Genomic DNA, 17,132 nt, shown 5'->3' with positions numbered 1-17,132 from the left:
GAATAAAAACACGCATATCTGGTTTGGGTCAAATCTGCAACGAATGGGATGTTAAGGTCTTTATGAATGAGTTTATTTGTGACGTAATAAGGAGCATTAAGGATTTTACGTAGGATTTTGGATTGTAACGATTGGATGCGGGAAGAATTTGATGGTTTGGTGAAAAAAAACCTATTTTTCATTTAGAGCACTATATCCATAAAACTATCAACAAAACTAGATAACCTAAGAAAACATCATTTAAAGTAGAATACATTTTTTAAAATATAAGCCTTAATTGATTTATTTACGTTTAATAATTTCCGAGATATAGCTTTTTAAATAGTAATATATCATAAAAAATTCACTGAAAAATCAGTAGTTAGTGAATTTATTTTTGAAAAATCTATATCTCAAGAACCATTCGACGTACAGATGTCTATTAGCACTCAAATTAAAGTTAATTTAATGTACTATAAAGTAGTTTATGACGTATATCTTCGTAGAAGTAGTAATTTTCATGAAATCTGCCAAAATAAATGTACAAAACTTTGATTTCCAATGGTTTGTACAAAATGTTTTATTTACAAAAACACATATCTCAGGAATCATTAGACAGGCATATGTCTGTACATATGCTAAATGTACTAAGAAATATAGTTCAAGATCCGGAAAGAAAAAAAGGCAGCTATTTCACCTCAATATTTGTTTACTTTGATGAAAATTATGTACAATTACTAGTCAAAATTGATGAGTCTGCCAAGTATAGGTAGGGGGAATAAAAAATGGCAGCTGTTTCTCAACATTAACAAAAAATAATTTTTCATTCGGAGCTCCATATCTTAAAAACTATCAACAAAACAAGAAAACCAAAGAGAACATCATTTAAAGTAGAATAAATTTTTTAAAATATAAGCCTTAATTGATCTATTTATGTTGAATAATTTCCGAGATATAACTTATTAAATAGTAATATATCATAAAAAATGCACTGAAAAATCATTAGATAGTAAATTTATTTTTGAAATATTTATATCTCTAGAACCATTCGACGTACAGATGTCTATTAGCACTCAAATTAAAGTTAGTTTATGACGTTTATCATCGTGGAAGTAGTAGTTTTCATGATATAAGCCAAAATGAATGCACAAAACGTTGATTTCTAATGGTTTGAACAAACTTTTTGATTTATGAAAACATATATTTCAGGAATCATTAGACAAACATATGTCTGATAACGCTCAAATTAAACCTAGTTAAATGTACTTTAAAATATAGCTCAAGATCCACAAAGAAAAAAAGGCAGTTATTTCACCTCAATATTTGATTACTATAATGAAAATTATGTATTATTACTTGTCAAAACTGATGAGTCTGCCATGTATACGTAGGGGGAATAAAAAATGGCGGCTGTTTCAAAGCGATACAAAAAACTAATTTTTCATTCGAAGCCTCCATATCTAAAAAAGTAGGAATAACAAAAGAAAACCTCGAGAACGTCATTTAAAGAAGAGTAAATTTGCTAAAATATTAGCCCTAATAGAGTTATTTACGTTAAATAGTTTTCGAAATATAGCTTTTTAAAAAAGAACATTTCATAAAAATATTGTATGGGACGTACTGAAAGATCAGTTGTTAGCGAATTTATTCTGAAAAATCTATATGTAGGGGGAATAAAAAATGGCGGCTGTTTCAAAACCTTAAAAAAAAACATTAATTTTTCATTTGGAGCTCTATATCTTAAAAACTACCACAACACTAGAAAATCTAAAAGAACATTATTAAAAGACGAGTAAATTTGCTGAAATATTAGCCCTAAACTATTTATGTTCAATAGTTCTCGAATAAATTTATGTTGAAAAATGTATATCTCAAAAACCATTTGACGTACAGATGTCTATTTTCACTCAAATTAAAGCTAGTTAAATGAGCTATATTATTGTAATGAAAATAATTCTTAAAGTAGGAATATCTAAGTTTTATGTCTAAAAATTATCCTCCATAAAAATAAGAACTTTGAAATTAAAACAGAAATCCACAAGGCAAATGTGCAAAACTCTCCCGGGTCGTGAAGGTTCAGCTCAAACACGGCGTCTTTTACTAAAAATATTTTTCACTTACAATTGTAAAGGGGTCAGATTTTGTTCTATTTCTTTTTTCTGAATCAGATATAGGAATTTTATTTTAATTATGATAAATGTGAAAAGTTAGAACTAAAAGTATCTAAACTTTGTTTTATTTAAAATTACAATAAGTTACAATGTACAATAAATAGGTTAAGATTTCAAAGTCTGTTATCAAAATAAAAAAAATTAGTATCAAAACAAACTACAACAATAGCGAAATAATTATCTTTGAGAAACCTACTTGTGGAAATGTGATTACACCAGAAAAGTACTTATATGTTTTCTTCTGATTTATTTTGTTTTTTCAATCATTGTTCAATCAAATGTTTCAATGCCCAAATGTGGTTGAGTACAATTATATAAATTTTAAATATGGTTTAAAATCATCGACAATTTCCAACAAAAATTACATAACATATACGATAATTGTTAACCTAACCTTTTGAGAACGTTTAGTACAAGAGCTCAAGAGGAGAAAAAAAGCAGTTATCTCACCCCACTTTTTGATTACTTTAATGAAAACTATGTATAATTAATAGTTAAAATCGACGAGTCTGCCAAGTATAGGTTGGGGGAATAAAAATGGCGGCTGTTTCAAAACTTTAAAAAAACATTAATTGTTCATTCGGAGCTCAATATCTTAAAACTACCAACAACAATAGAAAATCTAAAAGAACATTATTTAAAGAAGAGTACATTTTCTGAAACATTAGCCCTAAAAGAGCTATTTACCTCCAATAGTTCTCGAGATATAGCCATTTAAAAAGCAACATTTCATAAAAATGTACTGAAATATCAGTAGTTAGTTTATTTATTTTGAGAAATCTATATCTCAGGAACTATGTGACGTACAGATGTCTATTAGCACTCAAATTAAAGCTAGTTTAATGGACTATACAGAAGTTTATGACCTTTACCTTCGTAGGAGTAGTAGTTTTCATGATATTTGCTACAAGAGTCGGGAAGATAAAAACGCAGTTATCTCACCCCTACTTTTGATTACTTTTATGTAAACTATGTATAATTACTAGTCAAAATTGATGAGTCTGCCAAGTATAGGTAGGGGGAATAAAAAATTGCGGCTGTTTCAAAGCGATAAAAAAAACTAATTTTTCATTCGGTGCTCTATATCTTTACAACTATCAACAACTCAAGAAAATCTAAGAGAGCTAATTTAAAGTTGAGTAAATTTGCTAAAATGTAAACCCTAATAGAGCTTATGTTATTATTTACCTTCAATAGTTCTCGAGATATAGCTTTTCAAAAAGCAACATTTCATAAAAATGAGAATTTGTTTTGAAAAATCTATATCTCAAAAACCATTTGACGTACAGATGTCTATAACAACTATAAATCAATTTATTTTAGCAAATATCATGAAAACTACTTTTCCTACGAATGTAAAGGTCATAAAATACTTTGTAGCGCATTAAACTAGCTTAAATTTGAGTGCTGATAGATATCAATACGCCACATAGTTCCTGAGAAATAGGTAAATTAACTAACTACTAATATTTCAGTGCATTTTTATGAAATGTTGCTTTTTAAAAAGCTATATCTCGAGAACTATTGGGCGAAAATAGCTCTTTTAGGGCTAATATTTCAGAAAATTGACTCTTCTTTAATTAATGTTCTTTTAGATTTTCTATTGTTGTTGGTAGTTTATAAGATATAAAGCTCTGAATGAAAAATTAGTTTTTTTTATCGCTTTGAAACAGCCGTCATTTTTTATTCACCTTTCCTATACTTGGCAGACTCATTAATTTTAACTAGTAATTATACATAGCTTTCATTAAAGTAATAAAAAATTGGGTTGTAATAACTGACTTTTTTCTCCTATTGGACTTTTGTACTACAAATTCAAGTTAACTTATTCCGGCCAATCCAAACAACCCATCCACACGCTTGTGAGCTCTCAACATTTTTATTTATTGTTGAATCTGTCGTCCTTTTATTTTTCTTTGATATTGAAATTTTAATACTGATGTTTCGATATATCGGGAAAACTATCAGATGAAAATACCCATATATTTTTTAAAAATATCAATATCGCGTTATATCTATGTTTTCTCAACATCCCTAGCTTTAGATTGAGGGCAACCTTCCTTTAACTGCTAATAAATTGAAGAGCGCTAGTTTGAAGGATTTTCTCTGCACATAAAACTCATTATAAATTATAAAGGATATTTAAGGAACATTAAAGTGAAAGAAATATTTCCGGAACAACTTTTCATACCACTCATAGTATTTTCAAAATTAATATTAATAATTACTTTCTTGATTCATTAATTTAGTTTTTATGATATAGAGCTCCAAATGAAAAATTAATGTTTTTTTAAGGTTTTGAAACAGCCACCTTTTTTATTCCCCCAACCTATACTTGGCAGACTCATCAGTTTTGACTAGTAATTATACATCATTTTCATTAAAGTAATCAAAACTAGGAGTGAGATAACTGCCTTTTTTTCTTCCCGACTCTAGGCATATTTCATTTTGGAATTGGTATTCCTTCTTACAGAAAAAGTATCATATCCACTGATCTTTATCGAATTCTCGGAATCCTTGGGTCGGAGAGATCAATGCATCTGTTGTTCTATAAATATCCAATGGAAAACAAACAATTTTATGAACTCTGGAAAATTTGAAAAATATAAAGTATTCTGAAATAATTATATAAAATTAAAAAAAAAAAAAACTTGAAACTTTGAATTTCTTTAAAAAAAATTAACACCATTTTAACTTAAAATCCTTCATAAAAAAAAATATATATATATATCCCCCTGCGCAGCTTTTTAGTACCAAAGTCACAAGTTACTCCATGATGATCCTCGGAATATACGTGCATATCTCATTTATGAAGACGTATGACCACCTAAGCCTATTAAAAATATTAACAGCCTATCAAGAAGAAAATTGAAGGGGGGGAATGCTTGTTATTATTTAATTTCGAAACTGCTTACCTTATGCCTTCTATCCAAAATCTTAAAAATTAGTATTTACAAAACTATTATCCTTCACACTGTTCTTTATTGATGCGAGGCGTGGCCTCTTACACTAAGGGATGAACAACGCCTTAAGGTTTTCGAAAATAAAGTGTTACGTAAAATATTTGGACCGTAAAAGGATGAATTGACGGTAGAATTTATAAGCCTACACAACACTGGATTGGGGTAATTATACCTGGTAAATATAATTCAAGTTATAGCATTGAGGGGTATAAGATGGGCGTGTAAGGTTGTGGTACTCAGTAACGAGGGGATCCCTAAAATGTTACTCAACCCTGCAACCGATATAGTTGTTCTGACAAATTTAATTAACTATTTTATTGTCCGCATAACTATAAATCAATTTATTTTAGCAAATATCATGAAAACTACTATTTCTACGAAGGTAAAGGTCATAAACTTCTTTATAGTCCATTAAACTATCTTTAATTTGAGTGCTAATAGACATCTGTACGTCGCATAGTTCCTGAGATATAGATTTCTTAAAATAAATTCACTAACTACTGATATTTCAGTACATTTTTATGAAATGTTGCATTTAAAAGGCTATATCTTGAGAACTATTGGACGTAAATAGCTCTTTTAGGGCTAATATTTGAGAAAATTCACTCTTCTTTAAATAATGTTCTTTTAGATTTTCTAGTGTTGTTGATAGTTTTTGAGATATAGAGCTCCGAATAAAAAATTAATGTTTTTTTAAGGTTTTGAAACAGCCGCCATTTTTTATTGCTCCTACACATACTTGGGAGACTCATCAATTTTGACTAGTAATTCTACATAGTTTTCATTGAAGTAATGAAAAATTGGGGTGAGATAACTGCCTTTTTTTTCTTCCCGGCTCTTGTACTATTATATATGGAATATATAGTAAAAGAAAATATTAAAAAAAAAAATTCTCAAATTCTGAAGGAACATTAATTTTTTTTCTTATTGGTTACAAAGGTTTATTATCCGGTGGGAGGGGGATTGTTCTATAGGTAATTAACCATTCTCATCAGAGTGAAAGGTCGAGTTTTTCATGCTGAGGTACCGCCATGAAATAAAACTCAACTCTCTCGAACCGAATCTAAGGCGACGCCTGAACTCACTCGGCTACAACGGTCTCGTCAGACGATGTTTAAACAATAGCTGCCACAATTTCTTCCACATATATGCCCAACTCAATATACGAAGCTTTATCCAGTTTTACCCCACATCTTCGTCATGTACTTATCTTTTTTTTTTAGAATTAAAATTTGTTTTTTTTATTTTATGTAGATAGAATTGCTAGAACTAATATTTCTCATTTAGGATTGCAGGAAAACTTATCGGATATTTCACGAAAATTTTAGGGATAGAATGGGAACTGAGAGGTGGGGATGTATTAAAGAAAGATAGAGGAGCCATAATCGTCGCAAACCACCAGAGCATCTTAGACATCATGGGTAAGTAGAAATAATATAATATTTTTTTTGTTTAGTTTTAAATTATTTATTTGTTATTTTTTTAATTGTTCTATTGTTGTAATAATTTTATGTTTGGTTTATATTTTTATTTATTGACAAGTAATTGTTTGAACATGTGTTGAGGATCTCCCTGAAGAAGGGAGGTATGTGGATTTGGAGCAAAAAACTAAATACGGAAAATATAATGTGGCTTTGTGCAAGATGGATAATAAGGAAAAAATAAAATAAAATTGTTTAAAAAAGTAATAATAATATTTGAGGAAGAAATGCTTTATTTGGTAATGCTGCCTAAATACTTTGGGTTACAATACACAGCGTACCCATCAATCCTTCTTCTTCTTCTTCCTCTAACTCCTGTGTCCTGTCAAGCATGGAGTCGCAGCCCCCCAGCCCCAAGTCCATGCAGCCCACCGGTCCTTTTTCCTGACTAGTCTTCTCATCTCCGAGATGGTTCGTCCTCTTGCTGCCCCTAGTTTTCCAATGCACCTGGGTCAGCCACGAGGGCGTCTTCCTCCCAATCTTGCTCCAAATACCACTTGGCTTTTCTGATATCGTCCATTGTATCTATACCACTTCAGTTGCTGCTCTTGCATTGTGTATAGCACTGATTTCGCATACAGATCCTGCCGAATTCTTCTATTCCTGACACAGTCTCTCCTGGTCTTACCAACTATTCTTCGGAGGAATCTCATTTCTGCTGACTTTATCCTTCCTACGTGCTTGTCGAGGGCTTTCCAGCTTTCTGATCCATAGAGGTGGACTGAAAGAAATATGGATTTAAATACCCGTATTTTGGTATCTCTGCTTACTTCTTACCTATATATCTAAAAGAGTTTTGGAAACCTGATGGTACACTCCATTGGCCTTCTTCACTCGATTTGGAACTTCCTGGTACCTTTCAATATATTTCCTTTCACATACGTATAAGTATTCGTAAGTTCTATGGGTTCACCATTACACAAAATCCTAGGTTCTGCATTATCTCTTTCGACACACATAATTTTACTTTTGTTAGGGTTTATTTGCTAACCTCCTTTCTTCTGTTCCTCATTCCATTCATCCATGGATGTCTGAATAGCCTCTTCAAAGTCAGCTATCATTTTTTTCTAACTTTTTCTTTTTCAAACTTATGGACTAAGTACAATACATTTAAAAACAAAATTTTCCTATTTAACAATTTTATTTTATTTTTTAGTATATATATTTTTTTTTCATTCTTCTTTTCACACAAAGCTATATTACAATTTATTTATTCATTCAACATAGTATTTTCCCAACTTCATTCTCTCCCTCTTCCGTAATACAATTTTTTTTAAAAATAACTATAAAATATTTTATAGTCTATATGGTTGTTATCATAATGGAAGATAACCTTCAGGAAGGTAATTATTCTCCTAAAATGTATGACTAGTAACAAGTTTTATTCATTAAATGACATTAATATTATTACATATTAGCAAGAATGACAATAAAGGAGAAAATTATATGTTATATATAGGTTTTTGTGATCATGTAAATAGTTTATAAATAGTTCTTTGAGTGTATATGATATATTAGTGTTGTTGTAAGCGCATGTTTATGGTTTTGTTGAATTTGTTTTTTAGCAGCCTGAAGATGGTGGAAATCTCCCGAAACGTTGCTGATGATATGAAATAAATTATTGTATTTTAATAAGGAAGAAATGTGTCATTCACTAAATCCAGTTTCATTCCATAAGACTCTTCCAGTAAAAAGATTATTAAGTTTAAAATTAATTAATTTTTGTGATTTATTAATGCAATTATAATGAGCTTAATAAATTTAAATAAAGTTTAATAAATTATATTTGGTTTTAATTTAAGATAAAAATCAACACTATTTTTAAAAAAAATTAATTAAATAGGACGAATTTTAAAAGTGCAATTGAGTTTTGGAAAAATGAGATATCTTTCCGTTTTATGGGGCGTACTATCCTCTATGTCCCAGTGGACAGATACATAGGTGATCTGCCAGGCAGTGGGCACGCATATGATTTTTTGGCTTATTAAAATAAGATTTAAAGTATTGATAAATAGGCCTTATTTGACATTAGGTTCACTATCGTGACAATTACTGAGATTATCACAACGGAAAGGGCTACTGTATTACAAAGATAGTAACAGCAATTGTGATAGTAACTGTCATACTGTGATCACCATGGCAGTTTCTATCATGACTGTAAAGTGTAGCCGTTTAAACATTAGATAATATGACAGTAGCGGAACGGTCACGGCAGTGTATTTTCAGGATAGTAGCTTTGTTGCCGTAATTGTTTTTCTTTTTTCTTATGAACTCCATTCTGATCATTTCTGACAAACGGGGGTGGGTAATCTACAGGTAACCATCCTATTCTAACCATTGTGAAGGATAGTCAAGTTTTAAATTCCGTGGGTTCGGCACGAAATAGAAGTCAACCAAGTCAGACCGCGTTCGAACCTGCACCGCTGCAGTCAAAGTAGATCCTTTAACTCCCATAACTACCCTTATTACAAACATCTTGTGCAAGGGTGGAAAATACTTCAACCTGGGACGAAGACTGGTTTAAATTTTAAAATAAATCTTCTTCTGCGTTCTTCCCGGCGAGAATCCTGTACCCATTTTGGGAAAAAATGCGTAATGTCTAGTTTTCCTTGACCATCAAAAAAAAGTCAAAAGACTATATGCAGCTTTCGGTCAACATATCCGACTTCTGCATCATTTGTAGGGTTTGCTCCCTTTTTTTCTTTGTGAATGCCACCCATTGGGTACCGGGCATCACAAATTCCCGAGGGAAGGCTGTGAGTGAGTTTTGGATAAATTGTATGCTTGAAAAAAGCCCAGGTGGGGCCAAGGCTCGAACTCACAACCTTTGAGTTGGTAGACAGGCGCTTTGACACGCTGCTACCGTCCGCCCCCCCTAAATTTTATATTTTTAAATTTTACATTTTATAGATTTAAGACACAAAAAGAGACTTTATTAGTCACGTTAGTTTGTTTTACCCCTTATTGTTCCAGTTAATTCGTTTTTACTTTCACTTAACCATATATAGAGTATATAATATGGAAAAGCATGGCAATCGTGATTAATTTTGAATTCGAGTTTTCGAAGGAAATACATGTTTTGTAGACAGCTGGGTCCAAAAAACCTCTGGACCTGTGAACAGCCTGTAAGATATATGATCAAAGTTCATATATTATGATTTTAAAATATAAGAAAAAGATAAATATTTTTTTTTTTTACTTTCACTATACATAGAAAAAATAGTAAGGGCAGTATTATTATATAATAGTATTATTATTATAATAGTATAATAGTGAGTATTGACTTCGAGATTTCGACAGCAATACACTAAATTATCAGCAATCTTAGAAGAAATTACCAGCCTATATAACAGACATAAAAATCTTAAACACGCACTATGCAGATATAATAAATAGGTTGGCCATATAAGTAGAGATATAAGGAATCAGGTAAAACATTTATAAATAATATTCTCATTCAAAATTATAATATTAAACTTTAATAGCAAAATTTATTAAATATAGAGACATATCAATAGGGAGGAAGGTAAACAGCACACAGCCATATTAATATGTCCAAAGAGTTAATAAATTGTATATCTTTATCATTGATTAGCACTGTAGGATCAGATGAATGTATCAGTAGTGAACGGCATTGTTTAAGCAACGTGTTATTCATAAATTTTAATTAATGTGCGATTACGAACTCCTTACGTACAAAGAACCATTAAATCATTGTATAAACGGTTTCAGGACACACTTGCAATACACACTAATTCAAGGACTATCAACACGAGACTTAGCAGATACGAGACGACGTTTACGAAGGAGCTGGAATAGGGACCTCTTAAATTGATTTTTTTTTTTTTTAATATTTATTTATTGATATTTACAACTGTACATTATAATACAGTTAGTAAATCTGATCTAAGTTAAATTGGAGTGTTACAGGCGTGTAGAGAAACTACCCATTGGTAGCACTCTAATGACATTTTACATTAGCTCTTCTCGTGGCCATCTTCTTTTCAGGCGCCTCGAATGATTGTCAGGAATGGAAGAGGATGCAAGATTAGAAACTAGGGGGTAATTGATTTTTAAATTTCAATTTTAATGGGTATTGTAAACTGTTTTTAGAGTTCTACGACTGGGTAGTTTCTCTACATGCTGTATCATATCATTATGTCATTATTATCAAATTTACTTGATTGTTGTATTTTTTATACAGTTGTAAATATCAATAAATAAATTTTAAAAAAAAATTTAATGGAGAGGTTTTTTAAATTTGTATCCCTCACCCTTGCCATTTCTGGCATACGGGGTGCGTGAGCAGTGGAGTAGTGCGCATGCCACTGCTCCCAGAGATCACCAATTCTTTTTTTTTTTTTATTCTTTTATTAATTATTCAATCATTCATTTTTTTTTGTTACTGTGGTGCAGCCCAGCGCTAGGTTTAGCGCCTTACTGATGGAGCTGCACCTTGTCCACTGTATCCGTCAGGGTGCCTCCTGCAGTTACCAGGCTGGTCCAGCCCTCCTGGTCTCAGTATGGGTCAGCTTCCTCATCTTCTGGTGGCTCGCCGATGTTGGCCGGTCAAGTCCTTCCCATTGTGAAATGAGTTAGACCCACCACCTCCTTCCACTCGTAAATGAACTCCCTGAAGAAGGGATAATTCTCTTCTTCTATCAAACTGGGAAGGTCCGACTCGGTGAGGGTGAAAATCCCGGTCTTTCTCGACAGCCTGGCTCGGTGTCCTTCCATGGCAGAGCAATCTATTATTACGTGTTCTGCTGTTTCAGGAACTCTGCACGTTGGGCACCGGAGGTCGATGTTCTTTCCAAAGCTCTGTAGCTGTAGAGGCAACATTGGATGACCTTAACCTTCATGCCTTCATGACATTTTTTTTTATTATTATTTTTTTCTTTCTCTACATCTCATTCGCTGATTGTAAAAAAATACTTTTACAGTCGTGAATAAACTAAATAAAGTAAAAAAAAAAAAATTAATGTGCCAATATGACACAATTTCAAAAAGAAATTGATATACTTAACAAATGAGATGAAACTGATTGTAAGGTTTAAATTGTATACATACAAAATTATTGATAATCATCGAATTAATTGTTATAATTGTATGAATATTAGTACTTGAAATTGGGGAAACTCTAAACATTGTGAAAACAGATATATTCTAAATATAATTATTTTTCAGCTCAACACCTTAATAAAACTAAAAAACAAATTCCTAGGAAACATATCCAGAATAATTTTTGATTGTTAGGTTGAAATCACACCTTTTACCAACAAATCGACTATGAATCATGTAGAACTTAATTGTTTTATACTTTAATCATTTTAAACATAACTGGTGGTTGCTTGCAGGTATGTTTAATATTTGGGATGTGATGGATAAATGCACGGCAGTTGCAAAGAAGGAATTGTTGTACTTTGCACCATTCGGACCAATGGCATGGCTTGGTGGATTGGTCTTCATTGACAGGGTTGATCCAAAGTCGGCCAATAACAAACTCAAAGCTGCAGCTCACCTCTTGCACAGCAAAAAGGTATGCAGTTGTGTTTTGTATGCAATATAATAGCTTGTAGGTTCTGGAAGACCAATGACCTCCTTTTCTATATTATATAATACATAAGGCGTATAGCTTCATAACCAGCTCCATCCACATTTTTCAGAAATTGTTGTTTTTCTATTTACATTATGTTCTCAATACACGACATCTTATCTTACTACCAAGTGGTAACGAGCAGAACCAGCGCCTTCACAGCGCAAATTTCAAAGCGTGGAGAAGTGACTTTGTTGCAAAACCAGCTCCAAGCTTCCTTTCCTGGTCACTAGGGTTATTGTGATATGTTATTTTAATTACGGAAGGTTTCACTGGAATAGCGCAGGATCTTTTGTTTTCGTGCCAATTGGTTTTAAATTTCTTTTTCATATTTTCACCTTTTACATTTTAGAAAAGTATCTATATTTGGAGATTTTTTTTACCTCCTGGTACAAAGAAATAGGCATTTACAAGTATATATATATATATACATATAAGCATATATCGGTTATTATCTGTTTTGCCGGAATGGCATTATAAGAATGGTTGCTGAAGGCGGTGTCAACAATGATGGCATATGTTTGCCTGGATGCTCACTAGGAATATGGAGGGGCTATTCCTGTTGGTGGTGTTGAAGTGATGACTTCATGCTGCAGAGTCAGAAGTCCCTCCCAAGGCGAGGATGTCGACCAAGGGAACAGTGCTCTGCCACCTCCCAGGTCTTGGTGGAGGGGCGATCTCACAGAATAGAGGGTTGGCACAGGCTTTCAGCCCGTCAAAGAATTTGATGTGCCTACGGCCTATGAATTCCGGTACAGACGGGATTTGGAGCTCCTCATATATTACTCTGTTCCTGGCCCGCTGGAGTGAAGTTCCTCTGACTATTCGCCTCAGGAGGGAGTTCTGCAAACTCTGCAGTTTGGAGAGCGTAGTCTTGTAGAGGTGTCGCATGAGTGGTGCACCATGGAGCAGCGTTGATCGTATGATGGCCTTGTATATCTTGAGTTTCAGCCGTAGCGTGATCTGTTGTGAAGTAAGCAAGTGGTCTACCAGGCTCTAGCCTATGCGACTTCTGCCGGGCCATCTTTAGTCTCTCCCTGGCGTGGCTGGAGAAGGTGAGGTGCCTGTCGAGAGTCATCATGGAGATTGACCATCCGAGGAAGAAATCCTGAAAACCGGTGCGCCAATAACAACGAGAATAAAAATCCGTTTATATGATTATGTTAGTTCCTGAACAATAATTATCCTTTCTTTTTTTTGTTTTTGTGTCCCCAAACCTAAAAATCACCATAATACCCATCTTCCTACCGTACTATCTCTCTTTTACCAATCATGGGCAAAATTCTTGAGAAAATCATCTTGAAACGCTATGTGTACCCCATACTAGATTCTAACAATATAATCCGAGATTCCGAACATCCCACTCCACTATCCAGGAATGTCATCGTGTGGTTGAAGTTGTCTCGTCTGCATTGGGTTGTGTAATGTATCCTTCGTTGAATCCTTAATTCTCTTTAATTTGTCACAAATCATCCATCAGGACCTCAATTTTCCACATGTTGCCAATTTGGCCAGAACCAGATTCCAAGCCTTACATGATAAACTTCCTAACCTCCCAAACCCAATTATTTCTAACCTGGGTTCAACTTCATTACCTTATAATCCTCCTAGGCGTTTGAAAAGACGGCCCTGAGATCATCTCCTTTTGAAGTTGTTGTTGTTGTCTGGGGTTTAAAGGCGTAAAACCCTGAGGTCATCAACGCCCATGTTTCGTGCTTTATATTTTATTTCTATAATTCTATTTCACTTTAAATAATTTCGAGAAAAAAAAATTTAAATAATTACTTCTGTTGGTATTTTTTTTATTTCGTATAACAGATTTTCTGGTTTAAATCTTATTCAAAAGGCCATTCCTTTTTAAGAAAACTAAGACCATTTCCACGTTCTTCTGATCATCATTCAGAGCATCCGATACACGCGGTCCTATTCCCAATCTACTCAAGTTCGCAGAATAAAAATGACATTTCTCAAATATGTGACTGATGAAGTGAATGATCCTTTTGAAGTGTTATTAGAGTTCTATCAGTGGGTAGATTCTCCACATATTTCTATCATATCATTTAATAACTTATAGCAAATTTACTATTTGTATATATTTTTATACAGTTGTAAATAACAATAAATAAATTATTGAAAAATAAATAAAAATTTTTTGTGAAATGGATTTTTAAAAATTTTATTGTGTATTCGAATTTTCATTTTTGAATTAAAAATATTCTTGAACTGACCTTGTTTTTCTATTTTCACCTTTTCTCTTGAAATTTCATTAAGGAAAAAACTGGTGTCTTTTTTATTACTAATTAAAACTATATTTCTGACTTTTTCCAGTAATGTTATTCAGTGTACTGGATTGAACATGGTGGTTAATCACCCAGTTAAGTTCAAAACCTGCTAAATCCAAAAGTTAAATTACCAGAAACCTAGTTGTAGAACTAATAAAAAATAATAATGGACGTAAGTTATAAAAATAACAAAAATTTCTTAAAACTGATCACCATAGCAATGATAAGTTTTTTACTCTCTTGAAAATTTTCTTAATATGGATGGAGCTGGTTTTGAAGCTACACGGTTCAAATATTTTATTTTTTATGACTTTTCACCAAGAGGTAGGATGCTAAATTACATGAGACTAACAATTATAAAAAGGTTCATAAGTTTTTTATTGACATTTACAACTGTATATAAAATACAACAGGCAAATTTGAAGTAAGATCATAATGATATGATACAGCATGTAGAGAAACTACCCAGTAGTCGAATTCTAAAAACTTTTTACAATATAAGGTCACGAGGCCATCTTCTGTTTAGGCACCTCGGAGGATTCCCAGGAATGGAAGAAGAAGTAAGGTTATAAACTAGTGGGTTTGGGAGTTTATAATGGAAGGAATGATATCCGGTTCAGGCTAGATCGGTTACATAAGGAACATTTAGGTCTTTATGGATGGTTTTATTAGTAACAAAATAAGGAGCATTGAGGATTTTACGAAGGACTTTGGATTGTAAGGATTAGATACGAGAGGAATTCGAAGGTTTAGTGGAGCCCCAAAGCTCAACTCCGTATGTCCAGATGGGCCTTATTATTGTCATGTAGCTCAGTCTTTTGTAATGAGTTGGAAGTTTAGACCGTTTGCCTAGTATGTGCTGTAATAGTTGGAATAGACTTGCAGTTTCCTGTCTTTTCAGTCTTGTTTGAGGATTCTAGATTAGTCGTTTGTCTAGATGTAGTCCAGGTAGCGGATCTGATAGACTGGAGTAAGAGCAACATTAGATTACAATGATATGATACAGAAATGTTGAGAAACTAATCGTTGGTAGCACTCTAGTAGAAACTTCTACATTCTTTTCAGGCGCCTCTGCTCTTACCCCTGTCGAACAGATCTGCTACCTTGGACTACATCTGGAAAAACGACTAACCTGGAGTCCTCACACAAGACTGAAAGGAACACATAGATTCCGACAGCACTTACTAGTCAAACGGTCTAAATTTCATATCCATTACAAAAAGACTGATCCGTATGAGTACAATAAGATCTATCTGGACATACGGAGTTGAATTTTGAGGCTCCATTAAACCTTCGAATTCTTCTCGTATCCAATCCTCCCATTGTATAATCCTTCGTAAAATCCTCAATGCTCCTTACTTTGTCACAAATAATATCATACATAAAAACCTTAATGTTATATAACCTTGAAACCTTCTGATATACAAATATTATTAGAGAGCTAATGGATAGTTTCTCTACATGCCTGTAACACTCCATTCCGATCTTACATCAAATTTTCAAATGTATTTTTATGTAAAGACAGTTGTGAATATCAACAAATAAATAAAAAATTGAAACAAAAAACTTTTTCCTCTAAATGACACTGAATTTTTATTTAATTTTTTATTTTTAGGAAACAGCAAATCATACTAGTTTTTAAATTCGTATGAAACCCTCAAATACTAGTTTTAATTTTTCACGTTTTTATTTTATTTTTTTAGATTTATTTTGTTCTGGTGCCATTGTTTATATAATCCTTCATAACTCCTCTGCATTTAATTAAATTCCTACGTTTATGTAATTGTTGGATAGGTGAATGCCTCCTCTTTTAACCTCCATTAAGAAAATTAAGATTTAATGCTCTTACAAGGGCTAAATATTGGTTTCAAATAAAGAATAACTATTCAAACGAGATTGGGATTTTGCCCTTTGGTGAAGATAATAGATCTCTAAGTCAGTGCCAAATTTGGTGTTGATTGGTTGAGTTATGTTGAAATTAATTCTATTTTTTTTTTATTTCAAAATAAAACAAAGGGCGGTGTGAGCCGAAAAGTTTGGGCCAAAAAAATTGATTTTTCAAGTTTTTCAAAAATTCATATTTAAGGGTTTCTTGAGGTCCTAAATACGAATATCAATTTTATATATAAGAAGATGGTTAGGGTTGCGGTCAAAAGAGAAACAAAAATAGGTTTACAACTATTTATTTTCCGACGTTTCGCCCCACTTTGCAGGGCTGTTCAAAGGTAAAGGTTGACAACATTACAAAGAGGATCATTTAGTTCGATATCAGAACGAACAATATTGATCGTCAACAGTACTGACGCATTTCCTGATTAAACAAGTCAATTAATTAACACAAAGGCTATGTACGATGTAGATAAATTCACTGAATGTTTCACGAATCCTCTGGGTTATTTTACACCGACACTAAAGAAATTATACAATTTGTACTAAGTGTTTGCGGCTTTAGCGCACTTGCTCAGCCTCCACTGGCTCATTACCAGTGATGCCGTGAGAGGGATGCGCTGGGATCTCTTGAGCTCTGCTCTACCCCTCACACGTGGGGGATAGAGTGGGCTCAGGGATCCTCAGGTAGATTGTGTAAATATTGTATATAATATTTAATCATTATGTTATTTTATTTATTTATTTTTCATACAGATAGTTTGATTATGTTC

At 32.8% G+C, this 17,132-nt stretch overlaps 1 protein-coding gene across 4 annotated transcripts in view; it reads left to right on the top strand.

Moving 5' to 3' along the window:
- Positions 1–17,132, top strand: part of LOC106683706 (1-acyl-sn-glycerol-3-phosphate acyltransferase beta) — a 54,645-nt gene that overhangs the window by 18,611 nt on the left and 18,902 nt on the right. For all 4 annotated transcript variants that reach the window (XM_014425345.3, XM_014425344.3, XM_014425346.3 and 1 more), the window contains 2 exons: positions 6,401–6,534; positions 11,952–12,133. In XM_014425345.3, coding sequence (XP_014280831.1) covers positions 6,401–6,534; positions 11,952–12,133 — 316 coding nt within the window. The remainder of the gene's footprint in view (positions 1–6,400; positions 6,535–11,951; positions 12,134–17,132) is intronic.

Source organism: Halyomorpha halys, unplaced genomic scaffold (assembly GCF_000696795.3).
Source record: "Halyomorpha halys isolate HHAL.00 unplaced genomic scaffold, Hhal_1.1 Scaffold506.1, whole genome shotgun sequence".
NCBI lineage: Eukaryota > Metazoa > Arthropoda > Insecta > Hemiptera > Pentatomidae > Halyomorpha > Halyomorpha halys.
This window is presented reverse-complemented; position numbering and strand designations above follow the sequence as displayed.